Below are 18,597 nucleotides of genomic sequence, written 5' to 3'. Positions count from 1 at the left end.
CTCCGGGAGATGGTGAGAGACAGGGATACTTGGCATGCTGCAGTTCATGGGGTCGCAAAGAGTGACATATGACTTGGTGACTGAAGAACAACAACATCCATGTTGAGGTTGATGTGCTTCAAGGTGATGGCAGAGAACGAGATGGATAGAAAATCTGTAAGCCACGTTGTTAAACTTCTGAGGAATATGGAAATTAGGAAATGACCACAGCACAACCTAGTGCCTTACTTTGTCAGGAGGGTTGAGGAGTTAGGGTGTCAGAACAACATTTTCAAACTGTCAGTGCAGAGTAACAAGAAGTTATAAATCTACGAGGCCAGGAGACAAAAAATTGGTTCATTTAAAGGGAATAAGTGGAAAGAGGTAGTTGTGTGAAGAGGTCTTTGAAGTGATCTGGAAAGGGCCTGTGAAATGATTCAACCTGTTACACCAAGGTGGAAGCAGATACCGAGAGGCAGAATGATAATTTTAAGTTCTTACAATAAATGTGGCAATGAGAGGGTGGGTGGGACAGACTGGCTAAACTGGCAAGGAAATGGGGCTTGACAAGGAAATGGAGTTTGAATACCAGTATCATCATATACACTGTGAGACTCAAAGTATTATATCTGCAAAATGAGATATATAATATTTATAGCATGGATTTACCCACTGCCTCAGTGGTAAAGAATCTGCCTGCCAAGCAGGAGACTGGGGTTTGATTCTTGGATTGGGAAGATCCCCTGGAGAAGGAAATGGCAACCCATTTCAGTATTCTTGCCTGGAGAAGCCCATGGACAGAAGAGCCTGGTGGCTATAGTCCATGGGGTCACAAAGAGGCGGACACGACTTACTGACTCAACAACAACAATAATATTTATAGCAAAGGATTGATGTAAGGACTTAATGATGAATATGAAGTGCTTACTTTCTATATTGTGCTTTTTACCAGGAAGTGCCCAGTATGTTAACTGCTAATGTTGGAACTAAACTAAATGCCCCCAAATTTTAGTCCAGTACTTTTCTGGGTCATTCCACATCACCTGACGTACTGTCAATTTAGAAGGCATTAATGTCAGGCAGGCCATCTTCACTGGAGTTTTCTACACTGGTCACTCCAAACTCACACTGTTGCTGGTGAAAACTCATGTGAGCTCTCTGGCTGCTGAGGAGGGGCTAGAAATAAACCCTGCTGACAGCAGCGGAAGCTCATTTAATCACTACTGTACATATTTAGTCTACATACCCATCTTCTCCCTGTGATGTATAAAAAGCTTTTTGCTTAGTTAGATGTTAAAATTGGTGATTGAAGGGACCAGAGATCTTTAGAAATATGAAAGCCTTCATACTCTTCCTGCCCCTCTTACCTGTGTCTGAAATTCTTTAAGCATGAGTAATGAAACAAGGTGAGACAGCAAGAGATTGTCTAGAAACAGACAGGTTTAGCAACCTTCTCAGTTCCTGGCAAACCAAGACTTGTAACTCATTCTCCTCAGTATTGCTTTGTTTATTTATAAAATGTGTTCTTAATTAATAATTACTATTCTTTATTAACGGAGAAGGCGATGGCACCCCACTCCAGTACTCTTGCCTGGAAAATCCCATGGACGGAGGAGCCTGGTAGGCTGCAGTCCATGGGGTCGCTAAGAGTTGGACACGACTGAGCGACTTCACTTTCATTTCTCACTTTTCACTTTCATGCATTGGAGAAGGAAATGGCAACCCACTCCAGCGTTCTTGCCTGGAGAATCCCAGGGACGGGGGAAGCCTGGTGGGCTGCCGTCTATGGGGTCGCACAGAGTCGGGCATGACTGAAGCGACTTAGCAGCAGCAGCAGCAGCAGCATTCTTTATTTTTTTTTTTATTTTTTTTTAGTTTTTTAGTTTTTTATTTTTTACATTTTAAAATCTTTAATTCTTACATGCATTCCCAAACATGAACCCCCCTCCCACCTCCCTCCCCATAACATCTTTCTGGGTCATCCCCATGCACCAGCCCCAAGCATGCTGCATCCTGCGTCAGACATAGACTGGCGATTCAATTCACATGATAGTATACATGTTAGAATGTCATTCTCCCAAATCATCCCACCCTCTCCCTCTCCCTCTGAGTCCAAAAGTCCGTTATACACATCTGTGTCTCTTTCCCTGTCTTGCATACAGGGTCGTCATTGCCATCTTCCTAAATTCCATATATATGTGTTAGTATACTGTATTGGTGTTTTTCTTTCTGGCTTACTTCACTCTGTATAATCGGCTCCAGTTTCATCCATCTCATCAGAACTGATTCAAATGAATTCTTTTTAACGGCTGAGTAATACTCCATTGTGTATATGTACCACAGCTTTCTTATCCATTCATCTGCTGATGGACATCTAGGTTGTTTCCATGTCCTGGCTATTATAAACAGTGCTGCGATGAACATTGGGGTACATGTGTCTCTTTCAATTCTGGTTTCCTCGGTGTGTATGCCCAGAAGTGGGATTGCTGGGTCATAAGGGAGTTCTATTTGCAATTTTTTAAGGAATCTCCACACTGTTCTCCATAGTGGCTGTACTAGTTTGCATTCCCACCAACAGTGTAGGAGGGTTCCCTTTTTTCCACACCCTCTCCAGCATTTATTGCTTGCAGATTTTTGGATCGCAGCCATTCTGACTGGTGTGAAGTGGTACCTCATTGTGGTTTTGATTTGCATTTCTCTAATAATGAGTGATGTTGAGCATCTTTTCATGTGTTTGTTAGCCATCCGTATGTCTTCTTTGGAGAAATGTCTATTTAGTTCTTTGGCCCATTTTTTGATAGGGTCGTTTATTTTTCTGGAGTTGAGCTGCAGAAGTTGCTTGTATATTTTTGAGATTAGTTGTTTGTCAGTTGCTTCATTAGCTATTATTTTCTCCCATTCAGAAGGCTGTCTTTTCACCTTGCTTATATTTTCCTTTGTTGTGCAGAAGCTTTTAATTTTAATTAGATCCCATTTGTTTATTTTTGCTTTTATTTCCAGCATTCTGGGAGGTGGATCATAGAGGATCCTGCTGTGATTTATGTCTGAGAGTGTTTTGCCTATGTTCTCCTCTAGGAGTTTTATAGTTTCTGATCTTACATTTAGATCTTTAATCCATTTTGAGTTTATTTTTGTGTGCGGTGTTAGAAAGTGATCTAGTTTCATTCTTTTACAAGTGGTTGACCAGTTTTCCCAGCACCACTTGTTAAAGAGATTGTCTTTACTCCATTGTATATTCTTGCCTCCTTTGTCAAAGATAAGGTGTCCATATGTGTGTGGATTTATCTCTGGGCTTTCTATTTTGTTCCATTGATCTATATGTCTGTCTTTGTGCCAGTACCATACTGTCTTGATGACTGTGGCTTTGTAGTAGAGCCTGAAGTCAGGCAAGTTGATTCCTCCAGTTCCATTCTTCTTTCTCAAGATTGCTTTGGCTATTTGAGGTTTTTTGTATTTCCATACAAATCTTGAAATTATTTGTTCTAGTTCTGTGAAAAATGTGGCTGGTAGCTTGATAGGGATTGCATTGAATTTGTAAATTGCTTTGGGTAGTATACTCATTTTCACTATATTGATTCTTCCAATCCATGAACATGGTATATTTCTCCATCTATTAGTGTCCTCTTTGATTTCTTTCATCAGTGTTTTACAGTTTTCTATATATAGGTCTTTAGTTTCTTTAGGTAGATATATTCCTAAGTATTTTATTCTTTTTGTTGCAATGGTGAATGGAATTGTTTCCTTAATTTCTTTTTCTACTTTCTCATTATTTGTGTATAGGAATGCAAGGGATTTCTGTGTGTTGATTTTATATCCTGCAACTTTACTATATTCATTGATGAGCTCTAGTAATTTTCTGGTGGAGTCTTTAGGGTTTTCCATGTAGAGGATCATGTCATCTGCAAACAGTGAGAGTTTTACTTCTTCTTTTCCAATTTGGATTCCTTTTATTTCTTTTTCTGCTCTGATTGCTGTGGCCAAAACTTCCAGAACTATGTTGAATAGTAGCGGTGAAAGTGGACACCCTTGTCTTGTTCCTGACTTTAGGGGAAATGCTTTCAATTTTTCACCATTGAGGATAATGTTTGCTGTGGGTTTGTCATAGATAGCTTTTATTATGTTGAGGCATGTTCCTTCTATTCCTGCTTTCTGGAGAGTTTTTATCATAAATGGATGTTGAATTTTGTCAAAGGCCTTCTCTGCATCTATTGAGATAATCATATGGTTTTTATTTTTCAATTTGTTAATGTGGTGAATTACATTGATTGATTTGCGGATATTGAAGAATCCTTGCATCCCTGGGATAAAGCCCACTTGGTCATGGTGTATGATCTTTTTAATGTGTTGTTGGATTCTGATTGCTAGAATTTTGTTGAGGATTTTTGCATCTATGTTCATCAGAGATATTGGCCTGTAGTTTTCTTTTTTTGTGACATCTTTGTCAGGTTTTGGTATTAGGGTGATGGTGGCCTCATAGAATGAGTTTGGAAGTTTACCTTCCTCTGCAATTTTCTGGAAGAGTTTGAGTAGGATAGGTGTTAGCTCTTCTCTAAATTTTTGGTAGAATTCAGCTGTGAAGCCATCTGGACCTGGGCTTTTGTTTGCTGGAAGATTTCTGATTACAGTATCAATTTCCGTGCTTGTGATGGGTCTGTTAAGATTTTCTATTTCTTCCTGGTTCAGTTTTGGAAAATTGTACTTTTCTAAGAATTTGTCCATTTCTTCCATGTTGTCCATTTTATTGGCATACAACTGCTGATAGTAGTCTCTTATGATCCTTTGTGTTTCTGTGTTGTCTGTTGTGATCTCTCCATTTTCATTTCTAATTTTATTGATTTGATTTTTCTCTCTTTGCTTCTTGATGAGTCTGGCTAATGGTTTGTCAATTTTATTTATCCTTTCAAAGAACCAGCTTTTGGCTTTGTTGATTTTTGCTATGGTCTCTTTTGTTTCTTTTGCATTTATTTCTGACCTAATTTTTAAGATTTCTTTCCTTCTACTAACTCTGGGGTTCTCCAACTCTTCCTTTTCTAGTTGCTTTAGTTGTAGAGTTAGGTTGTTTATTTGACTTTTTTCTTGCTTCTTGAGGTATGCCTGTATTGCTATGAACTTTCCTCTTAGCACTGCTTTTATAGTGTCCCACAGGTTTTGGGTTGTTGTGTTTTCATTTTCATTAGTTTCTATGAATATTTTGATTTCTTTTTTGATTTCTTCTGTGATTTGTTGGTTATTCAGAAGTGTGTTGTTCAACCTCCATATGTTGGAATTTTTAATAGTTTTTCTCCTGTAATTGAGATCTAATCTTAATGCATTATGGTCAGAAAAGATGCTTGGAATGATTTCGATTTTTTTGAATTTATCAAGTTTAGATTTATGGCCCAGGATGTGGTCTATCCTGGAGACGGTTCCATGAGCACTTGAAAAAAAGGTGAAATTCGTTGTTTTGGGGTGAAATGTCCTATAGATATCAATTAGGTCTAACTGATCTAATGTATCATTTAAAGTTTGCGTTTCTTTGTTAATTTTCTGTTTAGTTGATCTGTCCATAGGTGTGAGTGGGGTATTAAAGTCTCCCACTATTATTGTGTTATTGTTGATTTCCCCTTTCATACTTGTTAGCATTTGTCTTACATATTGTGGTGCTCCTATATTGGGTGCATATATATTTATAATTGTTATATCTTCTTCTTGGATTGTTCCTTTGATCATTATGTAGTGGCCTTCTTTGTCTCTTTTCACAGCCTTTGTTTTAAAGTCTATTTTATCGGATATGAGTATTGCCACTCCTGCTTTCTTTTGGTCTCTATTCGCGTGGTATATCTTTTTCCAGCCCTTCACTTTCAGTCTGTATGTGTCCCTTGTTTTGAGGTGGGTCTCTTGTAAGCAGCATATAGAGGGGTCTTGTTTTTGTATCCATTCGGCCAGTCTTTGTCTTTTGGTTGGGGCGTTCAACCCATTTACGTTTAAGGTAATTATTGATAAGTATGATCCCGTTGCCATTTACTTTATTGTTTTGGGTTCGGGTTTATACACCCTTTTCGTGTTTCCTGTCTAGAGGATATCCTTTAGAATTTGTTGGAGAGCTGGTTTGGTGGTGTTGAATTCTCTCAGCTTTTGCTTGTCTGTAAAGCTTTTGATTTCTCCTTCGTATTTGAATGAGATCCTTGCTGGGTACAGTAATCTGGGCTGTAGGTTATTGTCTTTCATCACTTTAAGTATGTCTTGCCATTCCCTCCTGGCCTGAAGAGTTTCTATTGACAGATCAGCTGTTATCCTTATGGGAATCCCCTTGTGTGTTATTTGTTGTTTTTCCCTTGCTGCTTTTAATATTTGTTCTTTGTGTTTGATCTTTGTTAATTTGATTAATATGTGTCTTGGGGTGTTTCGCCTTGGGTTTATCCTATTTGGGACTCTCTGTGTTTCTTGGACTTGGGTGATTATTTCCTTCCCCATTTTAGGGAAGTTTTCAACTATTATCTCCTCAAGGATTTTCTCATGATCTTTCTTTCTGTCTTCTTCTTCTGGGACTCCTATAATTCGAATGTTGGAGTGTTTCATATTGTCCTGGAGGTCTCTGAGATTGTCCTCGTTTCTTTTAATTCGTTTTTCTTGTTTCCTCTCTGATTCATTTATTTCTACCATTCTATCTTCTATTTCACTAATCCTATCTTCTGCCTCCGTTATTCTACTATTTGTTGCCTCCAGAGTGTTTCTGATCTCATTTATTGTGTTATTCATTATATTTTGACTCTTTTTTATTTCTTCTAGGTCCTTGTTAAACCTTTCTTGCATCTTCTCAATCCTTGTCTCTAGGCTATTTATCTGTGTTTCCATTTTGATTTCAAGATTTTGGATCATTTTCACTATCAATATTCGGAATTCCTTCTCTGGTAGATTCCCTACTTCTTCCTCTTTTGTTTGGTTTGGTGGGCAACTCTCCTGTTCCTTTACCTGCTGAGTATTCCTCTGTCTCTTCATCTTGGTTATATTGCTGCGTTTGGGGTGGCCTTTTTATATTCTGATAATTTGTGGAGTTCTCTTTATTATGGAGCTTCCTCACTTTGGGTGGGGTTCTATCAGTGGCTTGTCAAGGTTTCCTGGTTAGGGAGGCTTGTGTTGGAGTTTTGGTGGGTGGAGCTGGGTTTCTTCTCTCTGGAGTGCAGTGGAGTGACCCGTAATGGGTTATGAGACATGAGAGGTTTGGGATAATTTTGAGCTGCCTGTATATTGAGGCTCAGGGGAGTGTTCCTGTGTTGCTGGAGAATTTGCGTGGTATGTCTTGTTTTGGAACTTGTTGGCCCTTGGGTGGAGCTTGGTTTCAGTGTAGGTATGAAGGCATTTGATGAGCTCCTATTGCTTAATGTTCCCTGAATTCAAGAGTTCTCTAATGTTTTCAGGCTTTGGGTTTAAGCTTCCTGCTTCTGGTTTTCAGTTTTATTTTTACAGTAGCCTCTAGACTTCTCCATCTATACAGCACCGATGATAAAACATCTAGGTTAAAGATGAAAAGTTTCTCCACCTTGAGGGACACTCAGAGAGGTTCACTGAGTTACAAGGAGAAGAGAAGATGGAGGGGGTAGTTAGAGGTAACTGGAATGAGATGCGGTGAGATCAAGAGAGGAGAGAGCAAGCTAGCCAGTAGTCTCTTCCTTATGTGCGCTCTATAGTCTGGACTGCTCAGAGGTATTTACAGAGTTATACGGGGAAGAGGAGAGGGAGGAAGTAGACAGAGGTGACCAGGAGGATAAGAGAGAGGAATGAGTAGGAGAGAGACAAATCCTGCCAGTAACCAGTTCCTTAGGTGTTCTCTACCGTCTGGAACACACAGAGATTCACAGAGTTGGATAGAGAAGAGATGGGGGAGAAAAGAGACAGAGGCCACCTGGTGGAGAAAAAGGAGAGGCCAGAGGAGGAGAGAGTGGACAAGCCAGTAATCTCGCTCTCAGGTAAACTTGGGTAGTGAAGTTTGGGTTTTTAAATGTACAAAATTGACAACAAAGATTAAAAATCTGTTTTGAAGAGAATGGTCTGCTTTTCTGGTTGCCTGATGTCCTCTGCCAGCCTACAGAAGTTGTTTTGTGAAGTTTGCTCGGCGTTGAAATGTTCTTTTGAGGAATTTGTGAGGGAGAACGTGATCTTCCCGTCCTATTCCTCCGCCATCTTTTCAGCATTCTTTATTAAAAAAGAAGTACATACACAAGGGAAAGAATTCCAAAACTGTATGCATAATAAAAAATATCTTCCTGCTACTTCATGCCCCTTCCTCCCAATATCTGTCCTTACTAATGTTTACAGTTTCTTGGATACCCTTTCAGAAATATTCTGTGAAGTATTTTATACATATATAAGCATATATATGATTTTTTTCTTTGTGACTTTTTATTGAGGTATAACTGACACACAGCGTTACATTAGTAATTTCAGGTATACAACATGATGATTTGATATTTATGGATGTTGTGAAATGATCACCACAATAAGTCTAGTTGACATCTGTCACCATACGTATTTACGGAATTTTTTTTCTTGTGGTGAGAACTTTTAAGACCTAGTCACTTAGCAATTTTCAACTGTGCAATAGAATAACAGTTTTGTTTTTGTCTTTCATTTTTCATCAAATATTTGTTGTTCAGTCGCTAAGATGTGTCTGACTCTTTGCAAACCGCGGGCTGCAGCATGCCAGGCTCCTCTGTCCTCCATTATCTCCTGGAGTTTGCTCAAATTCAGGTTCATTTAGTTGGTGATGCTATCTAACCACTTATCCTCTGCTGTCTCCTTCTTTTTTGCCTTCAATCTTTCCTAGCATCACGGTCTTTTCCAATGAGCCCATACTTTGCATCAAGTGGCCAAAGTATTTGAGCTTCAGCTTCAGCATCGCTCCTTACAATGAGTATTCAGTTTTGATTTCCTTTAGGATTGACTGATTTGATCTCCTTGCAGTCTAAGGAACTCTCAAGAGTCCTCTCCAGCACCACAATGTGAAAGCATTAATTCTTCGGTGCCCAGCCTTCTTTATGGATCAACTCTCACATCCATACATAACTACTGGAAAAACCATAGCTTTGACTATACAGACCTTTGCCAGCAAAGTTATGTCTCTGCTTTTTATATGCTGTCTATGTTTGTCAGAGCTTTCCTTCCAAGAAGCAAGTATCTTTTAATTTCATGGCTGCAGTCATTGTCCACAGTGATTGTGGAGACCATGAAAATAAAATCTGTCACTGCTTTCACTGTCTCCCCTTCTATTTGCCATTAAGTATTAAAAAGCAGAGATATTACTTTGCCAACAAAGGTCTGTCTAGTCAAGGCTATGGTTTTTCCTGTGGTCATGTATGGATGTGAAAGTTGGACGGTGAAGACAGCTAAGCGCCTAAGAATTGATGCTTTTGAACTGTGGTGTTGGAGAAGACTCTTGAGAGTCCCTTGGATTGCAAGGAGATCCAACCAGTCCATTCTGAAGGAGATCAGCCCTGGGATTTCTTTGGAGGGAATGATGCTGAAGCTGAAACACCAGTACTTTGGCCACCTCATGAGAAGAATTGACTCATTGGAAAAGACTGATGCTGGGAGGGATTGGGGGCAGGAGGAGAAGGGGATGACAGAGGATGAGATGGCTGGATGGCATCACCGACTCGATGTAATGAGTTTGAGTGAACTCCGGGAGTTGGTGATGAACAGGGAGGCCTGGCGTGCTGCAATTCATGGGGTCACAAAGAGCTGGACACGACAGAGTGACTGAACTGAACTGAACTGATGGGACCAGATGCCATCATCTTAGTTTTTTGAATGTTAAGTTTCAAGCCAGCTTTTTCACTCTCCTCTTTCCCCTTCATCAAGAGGCTCTTTAGTTTGTCTTTGTTTTCTCTATTTGGGTTGTATCATCTGCAATCTGAATCTAAGGTTGTTAATATTTCTCCCTGCAATCTTGATTCCAGCTTGGGATTTACCCAGCCCAGCATTTTGCATGATGTACTTTGCATATAAGTTAATTAAGCAGGGTGACAATATACAGACTTGATGTACTCCTTTTCCAACTTTGAACCAATCAGACGTTCCACGTCTGGTTCTAACTGTTGCTTCTTGACATGCATACAGGTTTCTCAGGATACAGGGAAGGTGTCTGGTATTCCTTTCTCTTTAAGAATTTTTCAGTTTGTTGTAATCCACACACTCATTGACACATTCTATCACCTTTTAACACAGATAAATAGAAACAGAATATTTAATATAAATAGAATTACACTGAAGTTAAGGTAAAAAAAACCAAAAACTTATAACTTTCCTTGGAAAACTATAAATGAGTTGATAATTTCCCATCAGTTTTGCATTAGCCTTCTCCAACCAGTCCATTCTGAAGGAGATTAGCCCTGGGATTTCTTTGGAGGGAATAATGCTGAAGCTGAAACTCCAGTACTTTGGCCACCTCATAAGAAGAGTTGACTCATTGGAAAAGACTGATGCTGGGAGGGATTGAGGGCAGGAGGAGAAGGGGATGACAGAGGATGAGATGGCTGGATGGCATCACGGACTCGATGGACGTGAGTCTGAGTGAACTCCAGGAGTTGGTGATGGACAGGGAGGCCTGGCATGCTGCGATTCATGAGGTCACAAAGAGTTGGACACGACTGAGCGACTGAATTGAACTGAACTGAACTACGTCAAGGTTTATGCTCTTTTAGTATTGTACTTTTTATGCTGATCACATGTGATGTAGTTTCTTAGCCAGAAAGAATTCAAAGCAAAAATCAGATTTAGGGTCTCAACCTGTTCTAATTGGTTCTTCAGTTCAGTTCAGTTGCTCAGTAGTCCAACTCTTTGAGACCCCATGGACTGCAGCACGCCAGGCTTCCCTGTCCACCACCAACTCCTAGAGTTCACTCAAACTCATTTCATCACATTGGTGATGTCATCCAACCAGCTCATCCTCTGTTGTCTCCTTCTCCTCTTGCCTTCAATCTTTCCCAGCATCAGGGTCTTTTCCAATGAGTCAGTTCTTTGTATCAGGTGGTCAAAGAATAGGCGTTTCTGCTTCAGTATCAGTCCTTCCAATGAGTATCCAGGACTGATTTCCTTTAGGATGGACTGGTTGGATCTCCTTGCTGTCCAAGAGACTCTCAATAGTCTTCTCCAACACAACAGTACAAAAACATCAATTCTTTGGTGCTCAGCTTTCTTTATAGTTCAACTCTCACATTCATACATAACTACTGGAAAAATCATAACTTTGACTAGATGGACCTTTGTTGGCAAAGTAATGTCTCTGCTTTTTAATATGCTGTCTAGGTTGGGTCATAACTTTCCTTTCGAGGAGCAAGTGTCTTTTAATTTCATGGCTGCAGTTACCACCTGCAGTGATTTTGGAGCCCCCCCAAATAAAGTCTGTCACTGTTTCCATTGCTTCCCCACCTATTTGGGATGAAGTGATGGGACCAGATGCCATGATCTTAGTTTTTTAAATATTGAATTTTAAGCCAACTTTTTCAGTCTCCTCTTTCATGTTCATCAAGAGGCTCTTTAGTTCTTTGTTGCTTTCTGCCATAAGGGTGGTGTCATCTGTATATCTGAAGTTATTGATGTTTCTCCCAGGAATCTTGATTCCAGGTTGTGCTTCATCTAGCCCAGTGTTTCTCATGATGTACTCTGCATATAATTTAAATAAGCAGATTGACGATTTACAGGCTTGATATACTCCTTTTCTTATTTGGAACCAGTCTTTTGTTCCATGTCCAGTTCTAGCTGTTGCTTCCTGACCAGCATACAGATTTCTCAGGAGGCAGGTCAGCTGGTCTGGAATGAATTTGACCTTTTAAATATGATATAAGTGTTTATGAAAAGTTGCTTTAATAAGAAATAATTAAAATTCTATCGCCTTTTAAAAACTTGAAATAACTTTTGTTTTAAAAAATACAGTAGTAAAGACCAATGCATAAACTTTTCACAAAACATAATTAGTCTTTTTACACTGAAGATGTTTTTCACTGAAAACATACTTTGCATTGTCCAGGGACTTAATAACGACCAGTTTCTTTCTAATTTTCACCTTTGTTCCCAGTAAATGTTCTTTAGGGTCCATATTCTGACTGTAAACACCAAGTTCATATTTACTTTCTTCCTGTGGATGGACGGAACCATATATGAGAATTTTATATCCAATTTGCAATGCTAAATCTTTTAAAGGGAAAATGTCCTAATAGACTTGGGCTTCTCTGGTGGTGCTAGTGGTAAAGAATCTGCCTGCTAACCCAGGAGACACAAGAGACACTGGTTTGATCCTTGGGTTGGGAAGATCCCCTGAAACAGGAAATGGCAACCTGCTCCACTCTTCTTGCCTGGAGAATTCCATGGACAGAGGAGCCTGGTGGACTACAGTCCATGGCATTGCAAAGAGTCAGATAGGATTAAGCACACACAGCCAAAGGCTTTAGCATAGTCAGTGAAGCAGAACTAGATGCTTTTATGGAACTCCTTTGTTTTCTCCAAGAGCCAGTGAATGTTGGCAGTTAGATCTCTGGTTCCTCTGCCTTTTCTAAACCTAGGTTATGTATCTGGAAGTTCTTGGTTCACGTACTGATGAAGCCTAGCTTGAAGGATTTTGAGCAGAACCTTGCTAGCATGTGAAATGAATGCAATTATACTGTAGTTTAAAATCCTTTGACATTGCTCTTCTTTGGGATTAGAGAGAAAACTGACATTTTCCAGTCCTATGGCCACTTCTGAGTTTTCCAAAGTTGTTGATATATTGACTGCAGTATTTTAACAGTATCATCTTTTAGGATTTGAAATAGCTCAGCTAGAATTCCATTACCTTCACTAGCTTTGTTCATAGTAATGCTTCCCAGGTGGCTCAGTGGTAAAGGATCCACCTTTCAAGCAGGAGATGGAAGAGAATGTGGGCTTGATTCCTGGGTTGCGAAGATCTCCTGGAGAAGGAAATGGCAATCCACTCCATTATTGCCTGGAAAATCCCATGGACAGAGAAGCCTGGCAGGCTCCAGGCAGTGGAGCTGCAGAAGAGGGGAATAAGACTTAATGACGAAACAAAAATAGATGCTTCTTAAGGCCAACTTGACTTCACACCACAGGATGTCTGGCTCTAGATGAGTGACCACATGATCAGGGTTATCTGTGTCATTAAGACCTTTCTTGTATCAGTTCAGTTCAGTACAGTTGCTCAGTCATGTCCGACTCTTCGCCACCCCATGAATCACAGCACGCCAGGCCTCCCTGTCTATCACCAACTCCTGGAGTTCACTCAGACTCACATCCATCGAGTTGGTGACGCCATCCAGCGATCTCATTCTCTGTCGTTCCCTTCTCTTCCTGCCCTCAATCCCTCCCAGCATCAGGGTCTTTTCCAATGAGTCAGCTCTTCACATGAGGTGGCCAAAGTACTGGAGCTTCAGCTTTAGCATCATTCCTTCCAAAGAACACCCAGGCCTTATCTCCTTCTGAATGGACTGGTTGGATCTCCTTGCAGTCCAAGGGACTCTCAAGAGTCTTCTCCAACACCACAGTTCAAAAGCATCAATTCTTTAGTACTCAGCTTTCTTCACAGTCCAACTCTCACATCCATACATGAACATTGGAAAAACCATAGCCTTGACTAGATGGACCTTTGTTGGCAAAGCAATGTCTCTGCTTTTTAATATGCTGTCTAGGTTGGTCATGACAAGGAGTAAGCGTCTTTCAATTTCATGGCTGCAATCACCATCTGTAGTGATTTTGGAGCCCAGAAAAATAAAGTCTGACACTGTTTCTACTGTTTCCCCATCTATTTCCCATGAAGTGATGGGACCAGATGCTATGATCTTTGTTTTCTGAATGCTGAGCTTTAAGCCAACTTTTTCCCTCTCCTCTTTCACTGTCATCAAGAGGCTCTTTAGTTTCTCTTCACTTTCTGCCATAAGGGTGGTGTCATCTGCATATCTGAGATTATTGATATTTCTCCCAGCAATCTTGATTCCAGCTTGTGCTTCTTCCAGTCCTGCGTTTCTCATGATGTATTCTGCATAGAAGTTAAATAAGCAGGGTGACAATATATAGCCTTGATGTACTCCTTTTCCTATTTGGAACCAGTCTGTTGTTCCACGTCCAGTTCTAACTCTTGCTTCCTGACCTGCATATAGGTTTCTCAAAAGGCAGGTCAGGTGGTCTGGTATTCCCATTTCTTTCAGAATTTTTCACAGTTTATTGTGATCCACACAGTCAAAGGCTTTGGCATAGTCAATAAAGCAGAAATAGATGTTCTTCTGGAACTCTCTTACTTTTTCCATGATCCAGCGGATGTTGGCAATTTGATCTCTGGTTCCTCTGCCTGTTCTAAAACCTACTTGAACATCTGGAAGTTCATGGTTCACGTATTGCTGAAGCCTGGCTTGGAGAATTTTGAGCATTACTTTACTAGCATGTGAGATGAGTGCAATTGTGCCAGTAGTTTGAGCATTCTTTGGCCTTTCCTTTCTTTGGGATTGGAATGAAAACTGACCTATCCAGTCCTGTGGCCACTGCTGAGTTTTCCAAGTTTGCTGGCATATTGAGTGCAGCACTTTCACAGCATCATCTTTCAGGATTTGAAACAGCTCAACTGGAATTCCATCACCTCTACTAGCTTTGTTCGTAGTGATGCTTTCTAGCGCCCACTTGACTTCACCTTCTTGTATAGTTCGTGTATTTTTGCCACTTCTTCATATCTTCTGCTTTTGTTAGGTCCTTATGGTTTCTGTCCTTTTCGTGCTCATCCTTTCAAGAAATGTTCCTTTGATATTGCTAATTTTCTTGAAGAGATCTCTAGTCTTTGATCTGTATTTAAAAAGAGATCCAAGATGCTTTTGATGCAGGTGGTTGTTCGCCCAGTTGAGCCATTAGAATAAAGTACACATTTCTGTTCCTGGTGTTCCTCTTCCAAGATGCTCTTCTAGCACCATCTCTCGTTGCTAATTCTCTATACACCAGTGCAAATGAAGTTCTTTCTGGTTTTCTAGGTGCTTCTCACACCTTCCAATCACACCTTTTGAAATGTTCAGGCATAGTCTGTCAATGAATTCTTCACAGACAAAAGTGCTTGCAGTGTTTGATTCTCAGAACTTGCTTAGAGGTACATTACACCTTATCTGTTAGTTTTGGGTATTTTAGTTTTGGGCTTTTCCTCTTTCATAACTTGTAAGATATCTGTTCAGAGAAACCCAGTTAATCCTTCCTTAATATTCGTGCCTAAAGAGGCTTTTGGACTTTGAGGCAAGGGTCTTCAACAAGAGCTGTCTGACAATCGCCGTTGCATATGAAGTTCCTAATTGTTCTTTCTTACAGTAGAACTCCCCCCCCCCAAAAAAAATTTTATTTATTTGGCTGCACCAGGTCATGGTTGCAGCACATGGGATCTAATTCCTTGACCAGGGAGTGAACCCAGGCAGCCTGCCTTGGGATTACGGAATCTTAGCCACTGGATATAGTGGAGCTCTTTTCTAAAAATTTAAATTTATTTATTTTAATTGGAGGCTAATTACTTTACAATATTGTATTGGTTTTGCCATACAGCAACATGAATCCGCCACGGTGTACACGTGTTCCCAATCCTGAACCCCCCTCCCGCTTCCCTCTATAGTGGAGCTTTTAACAGAAGTTTGTGGCTTCAATGAATGATGTGTGAAATCAGGCTTTCTTCCAGAGAACTACAAATCCCAGCGGGCATCGCGCGGAACGTCCGCGGACGTGGTGATGCTAGGGGGCGTGCCCAGTCTGAGGGAGGGGTCGTCCTGCGGGTGGCCGGAGGCTTAGGATCCCCGGGAGCCTGGAGTGAGAGAGAGAGATTGAGAGCGAAAGGTGAGCGGAGCTGAGGGAGGGGACGCGCTGCGGGGCTCCCCGAGTCTATGGAGCGGGTTAAGATGGCGGAGGCGGAGAGCCTGGAGACAGCGGCGGAGCACGAACGGATTCTTCGAGAGATCGAGAGCACCGACACGGCCTGCATCGGGCCCACGCTCAGGTACCCTGGGTACCGGGGCCACAGAGGGGTGGGCACGGGCGGGACCCGGGAGGAGGCTCCCTCGGGACTGTGCGCCTGGCCGGCCTCTTGCAGGGCCAGCGCCGGCCCCTCCCTTCGGAGAACGCGGCGAGCGACCTCAACCCTCGGCAGGGCAGGTCCCCCTCCGTAGCCCCGCAGACCCGACGTGGGGTTCCTTCCCGACCGTCGGCGCCGGCAGCCCCGTTACCCTGTAGGCTCTTACTGCCTCCCTCAGGGCTGGGGCAGCCTTCGTTCTCCCTCCGAGGCTGGCCCGGCGCGGGCAGCCGGAGCGCGCCGGACAGATGGTGGCTCTTAGGAGAGGGTCCCCCTGAGGACATCACCCTTCTGCCCCAGACTCAGGTCCTGCTCTTCAGGCAAAACAGAATTCACCCCACGGTCTGTTGCTCGGAGAGCGAACTCTTGCCTCTAAAAATCACAGTCACTTCTCAGAAACGAGTTCCTGAAAATCCTAGGCCTGGAAGGAAGGAAGTTTCAACCCGCGCGCCCCTCTCCTGGGAGCGAGTACTTGCCGAGCACTGTCAGGAGGACGACCTCCCCAAAGGTCAGATTCCTGGTGCTCATCGCCGAAAAGACCTTATCTCCCTCCGTTCCCCGTGACACTTACTTTGCCCACACACCCCCATTTCACTGGAGACGTCAAACTAAGCCGCTACCTACCTCAACTTATTTAACAAACTTAGCTACAACTTACTGTGTACAGCGCAAGCCATTTATTAAGAGATTTACAAGTATAACTTATTCAAACCGCAAAACAGCCCTATTAGGTAGGTACTGTTATTACCCTCATTTTACAGATGAAGCCCAAGGAGGTTAAGTGACTTGCCCAAGGTCACAGGGAACATAAAGCAGGGGAGTCGCGATTCCTGCTCATGCATTCTGGATCCAGAGTATGCATTCTTAACCCCTCTTGTTCTGCTTCAGTTGGGGATCACCATCTATCCGTACTTTCTGCTAATTACTCACCCAAGCGCAAACTACCTTTCTCTTTCCCCTCAGTGTATTAGTGCCCTAGAACCAACACAGCGTCCTTCCTGTGGCACCTTCTGATCTCCATGCAGCCAACAGAGAGAATGATCTTACCCACCTCGTCCAGTCTTGGGGCGCTATTCCTCCCTTCATAAAGATTATTACTCACTGCTTGTGTTTTTCACGGGGAGAAGTTGCCTCATGAAAGTGGTTGAAAGAGGGGCAGGCTGCGGACTTTGCTTCTCATCTCCACCTCCACAGCTTCCTTCTCCAGGGCACACGGTTCCCCCAGTGCCATCCCTGGACATGGGGCATGGCCATCCTCAGTAGTCTGCTTTTTGTCCCTGACTGCAGTATGATCATGACTGTCACACTCCTCTCTTTTCATATTTTCTTGAGCTTTTAAAGGTGAATGACCCTTATTCCATTATCTTTACTTTTATAAAAACTAAGATTACTTACTGGTATTCTATGTACATTACTATTGGTTATTAATATTTAGTTTTTGTAAAACGAAATGTTATTAGACTTACAGAGGATGCTGTTTGAGTATTCTACTGAGAGATTTGGCTGCTGAGCTATATAGCTGGCAGCCAAGCAAAGCTCCCACTGGAATAGTTGGGATTACCAGAGTTTTTAGGAAGGATTTTTCATCAGAATACCATTAATATTGTCTTGAGTTGGTTGTTTTCAGTTGCTGTTGTTCTTGGTTTATATGATAAATGACTTAATTTAGTGTTATCAGTTTAGTTTGTTGTGATTTATTATGTTAGCCCTCCACTGAATAATAATGCATATTTGTTCAGCTGAATTTTAGCCTGTAATTTTCCATTATATTGACTGAAGAATATATACATTATGTTTAAAATGTTATCCATTTTCCCTAAAATTTGCTGCATTATCACTGAACTCCATTGGAAGGTGGTGATTTTTTTTTTTGGGGGCTAGATGAAGTAGAGATCTTTTGTCCTAAGGGGACGTGGTAAGAAAAGTTTTGAGAACCACTGCACTATCCTACTAGTTTTATTTTCTGTTGTTGACTCCCTTTTTTCTTTATCAGGGACTTTTTATTTTTGGCATTGTCCTGTCTCTGATGGATAACCCTAAATCTTAACTATCAGACCCAAGATTCAATCATGTGAACATCCTACAATACAAGTAATATCCACTGTCTTTGTCTTCAGTCTAGCTTGTTCCTGCCCGTGTTCATAGGAGATGATCTCATCTTTCTTCCGTATCCCATGCAGAGGCAGCAACATGCATAGACTTGGTGTTTCAGATCTCATACTTTAACCCTGGGTGCATGTTCATAATCATTATCTCGTGGTTTTCCATCACAGTCAGTAAACAGGTATGCTAAAGGCAATAGGCTCTTCTTCCTACCATTACCCTCAACTGTAAATCTCAGCCTCTATCCCTTTTCATAGTCTTTCCTGTTTCTTCTGTCTTTTGAGGCATTTTTAAGGCTCTTGGTTCTTACTTGTCCCTGAGATAGGTGTTCTAACTGCAGAGGAATTAAATAATAATAATTTGTGGTACCAAATTATTCTTCCAATTTTATCCCTTTTTGTTTGAGGAGCCACAATGGCTTGACTTTTTCATTATATGACTATCCTTATTTTAATCTTGAAATA

General features: G+C 41.4%; 1 protein-coding gene across 2 annotated transcripts in view; it reads left to right on the top strand.

The window, feature by feature from the left end:
- The first annotated feature begins 15,692 nt into the window (after nucleotides 1-15,692).
- Nucleotides 15,693-18,597, top strand: part of EXOC6B (exocyst complex component 6B) — a 726,749-nt gene continuing 723,844 nt past the window's right edge. Inside the window, exon 1 of one of the 2 annotated variants that reach the window (XM_069583682.1) lies at nucleotides 15,693-15,958. In XM_069583682.1, the coding sequence (XP_069439783.1) occupies nucleotides 15,846-15,958 (113 nt within the window). In that variant the 5' untranslated portion in view covers nucleotides 15,693-15,845. The remainder of the gene's footprint in view (nucleotides 15,959-18,597) is intronic. The other variant, XM_069583683.1, reaches the window with a different exon arrangement.

The sequence above is a fragment of the Ovis canadensis genome, chromosome 3 (assembly GCF_042477335.2).
Source record: "Ovis canadensis isolate MfBH-ARS-UI-01 breed Bighorn chromosome 3, ARS-UI_OviCan_v2, whole genome shotgun sequence".
NCBI lineage: Eukaryota > Metazoa > Chordata > Mammalia > Artiodactyla > Bovidae > Ovis > Ovis canadensis.
Note: the sequence above shows the minus strand (reverse complement) of the source record. Positions and strands in the feature narration are given on the sequence as shown.